We start from the raw sequence: 7,711 nt of genomic DNA on the forward strand, positions 1-7,711 counted from the left end.
TTTCACCATGTTGGTCAGGATTGTCTTGATCTCTTGACCTTGTGATTTGCCCACCTCAGCCTCCCAAAGTGCTGGGATTACAAGCGTGAGCCACCGCGCCCAAACCTCATAATAGCAAATAATTGAATCTAGTGGAAGACCTTTTAAAAGTTGTTCTATTTTAATTTCACATTTAGGAATGCCCCATTTCTTTGTTTTTGGTCCCGCAAATGACATCTCGATGCTGGGAGTCTTGAGTCATATCATGGCTTCATAGAATGCATCTGGTCCCTGGTCATCTTGTAGCTACACCATCTACATTTTTTTCTTTTTTATGGTATAATCTTTTTTATTCAGAAAAAAAAAAAAAAAAAAAACCAACCCAAAAAACAAAAAAGTTTTCCAACCACACACAGGAGGGGTATGGGTAGGGGGAGGTGTCTGTCCATCCAGCCCTGGCCCCCAGCGCATGTGGTTTTGGCAGCAATAAGGAGTGTGGGGTAATGGCCCCAAAAACAAAACGGTGTTGTGTGTATGGGGAGGAAAAGGGTGCAAAACTGTGGGGAGCAGTGAAGGGGAAGGGATAGACGAGGTCAGTACTGGGCACGCCGAAGGTAGGAGGCCATTTCATAACATTTCTTGTTGATCAAACCACCGTGGACACCTTCTTTGCCCATCAGCAGGACTAGCGTCTTGTCAGTCTTGGTGACAGTGACAGTAACATTGAAGGTGGGGGCTCCACCGGTGCTCTTGGTATGAAGATCCATGCTAAATTCCCCATCCTGCAGCAGTGAGTCCCAGATAATCGAACACTTCTGGCCCCCAAGTGTCAGCCCATTCACGTAAAAACTTGACCGGTCTTTGCCAACCAGGATACCAACCTCAGCTGGCGTGATGTTGACAAAGGTTTTCACAGGGACGGCGGCCCAGACGTAGGGCGAGTCCTTGTAGCCCACGATGGCCGCGTCCTGACAGGTCCCGTCCACCATGAGGTTGTCGATGTAGGCGTTCCACCCAGCCATGGCGCTGCCACTGGGGCTGCTCTCGGCGCTGCTGCTGGGGCCGCTGGGTTCTAGTTGCCTCGGCTGGCGGGCGGGGAGAGGCGAAGAGCTCGGGGAACACGCTGCCGTCCGGACCGCTGCTCTGCTCACTGTGCAGCCGCCCTCGCACCGCCACTTCCATTCACAGTGTTTAATGATGCCTTCTGGTGCGTATTTGGTGGCATCTCACCCATCTTCACTCCCTGAAGTGGCTGCTCCTTCTCACCTGTCTGCTGAGATGGGCGTGTCCTCAGAAGGTTTCACCTCACGTACCCCTTGCCATTATCTGCATCCTCTCATCAGAGCCACATTTTCGCACCAATTTTTTCTCTCAAGTAATTGCCATGTCCTTCTCAGTGGCAGTTGCCCCCCATATGATCCTAAGGGTCAAGGAAATTTAGGTGATCTCTAAGGCACTACCTTCTTTAATGAGCTTTTCTGCTTTAAGATATAATTATCTGGAAAGAGATGTAATTATCCTTGATTTTACAAATAATATGGGTTGGTTTTACTATCCAGCCCAAAATGTGACAGGTGGGGTGGCAGAAACAGTTCTCTCCATGCAAGCAGCCATCACGCTTACCCATCTCTACCAAACAACACTTCCACTCTCCTAATTTTTTATTTATTTTTATTTTTATTAATTTATTTTTTATTAAAAACGGGATTTCACCATGTTGGTCAGGCTGGTCTTGAACTCCCGACCTCAGGAGATCTGCTGGCCTTGGCCTCCAAAGCGCTTGGATTACAGGCATGAGCCCCTGCGCCCAGCCCCCACTCTCCTAATTAACCAGGGAGGAGAGGGGGCCTGGTTCTTCATCTACTCCCTTTCTGCTGTAGATCGAATAAAAAACCTTATACCCTAATTCCTTAAAGGATATACCATTTTGAAATATTGTAATTCTTTTTCACTTTCCAATTTATGACAAATATAAACACTTCATTCCTTAATTTAAACAATAAACAAAACAAAAATCATAACGATGATATTCTGAACAAAAAAGACACATATGATTATATATGAAAAAGATATATATGAGTAGATTAGGTGCAGTGGCTTACGCCTGTAATCTCAGCACTTTGGGAAGATGAAGTGGTGGATCACTTGAGGTCAGGAGTTCTAGACCAGCCTGGCCAACATGGTGAAACCTCATCTTTACTAAAAATACAAAAATTAGCTGAGTGGCAACTGTAATGCCAGCTACTTGGGAGGCTGTTGTAGGAGAATCACTTGAACCCAGGAGGCGGAGATTGCAGTGAGCTGAGATCACGCCAGAGCACTCCAGCCTGAGTGCTTTATTATTATTATTATTATTTTGAGTGCTTTATTTTTGAGATGGGCAGGATGTGTCCACACACAGAAAAAAATGTTAATTACTTCAAAAAGAATTTCAAACAGGAATAATTCACATACACCTACTGAAATATTTTACATTATTATAGGCATAAAGTTTAACAAAAATAATGATTAGGCTTCAAAATAGAGGAAAGAAAAATAAATACAATTACAGTAAAAAACCTGAAATTGTACTGTTAAAGAAGAGAGCCTAGTGAGTATGCATTTCTCAGAAATTAACATATAGACTAAAACATGAAACAGCAGAAGATTAGAAAAACATATTTAAGAAAACTTATGAAAACAAAACTTGGCCAGGTGCAGTGGCTCGCGCCTGTAATCCTAGCGCTTTGGGAGGCCGAGGTGGGTGGATCACAAGGTCAAGAGTTAGAGACCAGCCTGACCAGCATGGTGAAACCCCATCTCTACTGAAAATATTTTAAAAAGCCGGGCGTGGTGGCACGTACCTGTAATCCCAGCTGCTCGGGAGGCCGAGGCAGGAGAATCACCTGAACTTGGGAGACGGAGGTTGCAGTGAGTGGAGATCACATCACTGCACTTCAGCCTGGGCGACAGAGTGAGATTGAGTCTCAAANAAAAAAAAAAAAAAAAAAAAAAAAAAAAAAAAAAAAAAAAAAAAAAAAAAAAAAAAAAAAAAAAAAAAAAAAAACTTGCACCAGTGATAACTTAGCCATAAATTTTGCTAGAAAGTCAAATCAGAGATCAACTCCATCAGCCCCAACACTTCATTCCATTTTAGCCAATATTTCATAATATGTGTTTGGACATTGGAATCAAAACAGAACTCATTAAAAATAAGCTATAAATTCTAAAACAATTTATAGTATCCTCAGCATTATATAAGGGTCTTACAGAAGGTATTTTATTTTAAAAAAATTTGAAAACTAAATTGTATTTTCAAAACGTATTTTAAAACTATTTCAAAACTATAAAAAGTATATTTTAAAACTAGTAGATATATTGAATAATCAAATGCTTATATTCATTTATAATGAGTCAAATTGAATTCAAGGGAAAAAATATCATATGCCATTTCTGTACAAAAATTAGAAAGAAATGAAGAAGCAGATGCAGAATTTAAATAAGATGTTAGAGCCAGGAGCGGTGGCTCACGTCTGTAATCCTAGTACTTTGGGAGGCTCGAGGCAGGTGGATCACCTGAGGTTGGGAGTTTGAGACCAGCCTGACAAACATGGAGAAACCCCATTTCTACTAAAAATACAAGAAATTAGCTGAGTGTGGTGGTGGGTGCCTATAACCCCAGCTACTCAGGGGGCTGAGGCAGAAGAATCACTTGAATCCAGGAGGTGGAGGTTGCAGTGAGCCAAGATTGTGACATTGCACTCCAGCCTGGGCAACAATGCAAGTCTTCGTCTCAAAAAGAAAAAAAAAATGATGTTAGAATAAAAATTAGTTTAACATTAAGGACGAATAAGCATTCATTGTTACATATGACAAGAGAAGTGATGAATAAGTGTAAATTAAATAGAGAGTATAAATCAGAGCAAACATTTTTCTGGCACACTGCAGACAATGTGCTAGTAAAAAAGTCAACACATCACAAGGTGCTGAATCTTGGTTCAGAGTCATCATCTTATCTGTGTGTAGAATCCAAGTATGACAGTAACCATGCCAACTTTTGACTGCCTCTAGATGTGAGATTCAGAACCTTAGCAGTGGGCTGTGTTTATTTAGAAAGTGACAATACTGTTGACTGGGAGCACATATGAGAGTAACAATCTCACCAGTATTTTGGGCCCTTTTATAATGCTCTCTCCATATAAGGGCATTATAAATTAGGCATAAGAGTCACAATACTCTCTCAGTCCTGTATGCTTGTGTGGACACACAATCTTACACATTGCTTTAAGCTCAGTGAGGGGAGTCAACATCTCTCCTATTGGTTCTGTCCAGGAATGAGATTCATCACTGTGCCTGTGAGTGGAGTTCAGAAATATGTCACCATTACACATATGGCAGTCACAATGTCAACTGTGGACTGCATACAGAAAAGATTTAGGACTTTGCAGTGGGTACTGTCTGTGTGCGAGGGTGACAATCTTAACTTGTGACAGGATGTGTATATGAAAGTAACAATCTCAACTGTGTGTTGGACCCTGTTTTAGCATACTCTGTATCACTTGAGAGAATTATACCATATGCTAGGTCATAGTCCTCTGTGACCTCTGTACAGGTAGGAAACTCAGGACCTTACCAGTCAACCTAATGCTAAATGCAAGTCAATATATGTCTTATTGGTTTGGTCTAAGCATGAGAGTCAACACCATGCTTATAAGGTGGATCCAGAAACTAGTCACCACCCAGCCTGAGGCCATATACACATATGACAGTCACAATTTCAACTCTGAACTGCATCCATGTGTGAGATTTAGAATTTCACTAGTGGACTCCATCCACATATGAAGGTGACAATCCTAATTGTTGGCTACATATGTCTGAGAGTGACAAATTCACTGTTTGCTGGGCCCTGTTATATAACTCTCTATACTCCCCAAAGGCTTTATAAAATACATGTGAGTGTCATAATCTTCTGTGACCTTTTTTACAGTTAGTAGACTAAGGACCTTAGTTGTTGCCCCAAACCTAACTATTAGAGTCAAAATTTCTCCCATTGGCTTGGTCCATGTAAGAAAGCTATCATCATGACAATTGCCTGGGCCCTGGTATAGGTCACAACCCCACCCATGAGCAGAGCCAGGGAGGAAAGTCACATCACCTGAATGCTGGTCCAGGGAAATGTCAATATTCCTCCATGGGCAGGACCCACACAGAAAAATCACATCACTTTTGTGCTAGGCTCAGTGATAGGTCAGAGTGCCCATTGCGTGCAGAACGTGGTCTAAAGAGTCACATCACCTAGGCGCTGGGCCTAGCAATATGTCACAATCCCCCCTGTTCACAGGGCCAGTCATGGGAGAAGAGTGGTACCATCTAGGTAATATGCCCAGATTTTTGTTACTGAAGGCAGGAAACAGGCAGGAAAGTAGAGTCTCATTATCCTGGCGATGGGCTCAGAGATACATTACAATGGCCCTTGTGGGCAAGGCCCAGGCAGGACAGTCACATCGCCTAGGTGTTTGGGTCAGGTATAAGTAATAATCTCAACTGTTGGCAGGGTTTATGCAGGGAAGTAAAGTCAATGAGGTGCTGAAAAATATTTTATGTCAAAGTCACATGTGCAGAAAGGTCCAAGGATGAGATTCACAGCAGCACACATGTTATGCCTCAAGGTATAAGAGACAACACCTGTAATTAGCAATAAGCACACAAATAGAAATATCAGTGATGGAGAGAATTTATGCATGAAAGCTTCAACCTCACCTGTCTAATTAGGGCAGTTAGTCACTGGCTCACGCTTGTGCTGAGTTCTGGTATAAAATTCACCATTCTACCTGTGAACTGAATCCATGTATGAGAGTCACAATGTAAACTTTTAACTGATCTTGTGTGATATTCGGAGCCTCAATAATGGGCTGTGTCTGTATGGAAAGATGATATTCCTCATTGTATGTTGTGTGTGCATAGAACAGTCACAATGTTACCTATGTGCTGGGTCTTTATTTTTTTATTTTTATTTTATTTTTTATTATTAGTTTTTAAAAATGGGGTTTCACCATGTTAGTCAGGCTGGTCTTGAACTCCCGACCTCAGGTGATCCGCCCACCTTGGCCTCCAAAGTACTTGGATTACAGGTGTGAGCCACCATGCCTGGCTGTGCTGGGTCTTTATAAGACACCCTCTGTGCCGCTTAAGAGCTTGATACAGTCTGCATGAGAATGAAACCTGCTCTGAGATCTTCCTGATGGGAGAAACCCATGATCCTACATGATGCCCTAAGTTCAGGCATCAGAGTCAACATGTGCCCTATTTGCCGGGTCTAGATATGAGAGTCATCAGTGTGCCTGTGAGCTGGGTCCAGAAATGAGCCACCATCTCATTTGTGGTTGGATCCAGACATGACAGTAACAATTCCAACTGTGAACCATTTCTGTGACTGAGATCCAGGACTTCATAAGTGGGTTCTGTTCACATTAACCCTAACTGTGGGCTGTGTGGATACAAGAGTCACAATCATAATTTTGAACTGAGCTTTGTTTTAATAATGTCTGTACCACCTTAGGGTGTTATACAATATGCATAAGTGTTGTAATTCTTTGAGAAATCTGTAAAGTTGGAAAGTGAAGATCTTATCTGTTGCTGTAAGCCTAGACACTAGAATCAACATCTCTTCTATTTTCTGGGATGAGGCATGAGAGACATTGATATGCCTATGAGCTGGGTCCAGAAATGAGTCACCTCCCAACCTGTTGCAAGATCCACATATGACAGTCCCAATTCTGTTTGCACATGTGAGATTCAGAACATCACCTGTGGGCTTTGTCCATGTGTGAGAGTGACAATTCCAATTATTGTGTAGTGTGCCTATGAGATGCAAAATTTTATCTCTGTAATGGACTCTGATAAGATCCAAATATTTTTTGGAATATTCTCAAATGTCATAATCATCTGTTATTTTTATACAATTAGAAGACTCAGAATCTTACTGATTTGTTCTAAGCTTAGTGATGACAGTCAAAATCTATTTTATTGTATGGGCTGTCATATGACAGTCATCATTATTCCTGTGACCTGAATGTAGTTATATGTCACAATTCTACCTGTGGGCAGAACCAGGCAGGAGAGTCACGTCACCTGAATACTGACCCAGGGATATATTAGTATCACCCCTGTGAGTTGAGTGCTGGTAGAATATTTACATCATTATGGTGCTGGGACAAGTGATCTGTCACAATGTCCCTTGTGGGCAGAATCCAGGCTGAAGGCTTACATTGCATGAGTGCTGGGCTCAACGATATGTCACAATGCCCTTTGGGAACCGGGCTCAGGCAGGAGAGGACAATCACATCACCTGGAAATGAGACCAGAGGTATCTCACAATGCCACCTGTGAGAAGGGACTAGGCAGGAGGGCCACATTACCAAGGTTATTGGCTTAGATATATTTCACAATCTAAACTGTGGGCTTTCTTAATGCAGTATATTCAAATCAATCAAGTTCTGGCTGGGCAAAAGGACATGTCACAGTCACACTTGTGGGAAGGTCTAGGAGTGGAATTTACATTCCTGCACATGATCTGGTATATACGAATGGAATTTACATTCCTGCACATGTTCAAGTATAAAAACGTATGCACCTCAGAAACTTTTACACGCCCCATGTGTCCAAATATACAAGTCATGATTTTAAAAAGTAAATTGGATCCATGCCAGAGAGCCTCAACCTCAGACAACACACAGTAGGAAGGTTAGAGCCT

The 7,711-nt window shown here is 42.0% G+C and overlaps 1 protein-coding gene across 1 annotated transcript; it reads right to left on the bottom strand.

Annotated features, from left to right (window-relative positions):
* Positions 1 to 316: 316 nt before the first annotated feature.
* LOC108299017 (profilin-1-like) lies at positions 317 to 1,156 on the bottom strand. The gene has a single exon (XM_037735940.1). It carries the CDS (start codon positions 999 to 1,001, stop codon positions 573 to 575), a length of 429 nt encoding a protein of 142 aa, XP_037591868.1. The 5' UTR covers positions 1,002 to 1,156; the 3' UTR covers positions 317 to 572.
* Between the last annotated feature and the right edge of the window lie 6,555 nt (positions 1,157 to 7,711).

Source organism: Cebus imitator, unplaced genomic scaffold, assembly GCF_001604975.1.
Source record: "Cebus imitator isolate Cc_AM_T3 unplaced genomic scaffold, Cebus_imitator-1.0 Scaffold1427, whole genome shotgun sequence".
Taxonomy (NCBI): Eukaryota; Metazoa; Chordata; class Mammalia; order Primates; family Cebidae; genus Cebus; species Cebus imitator.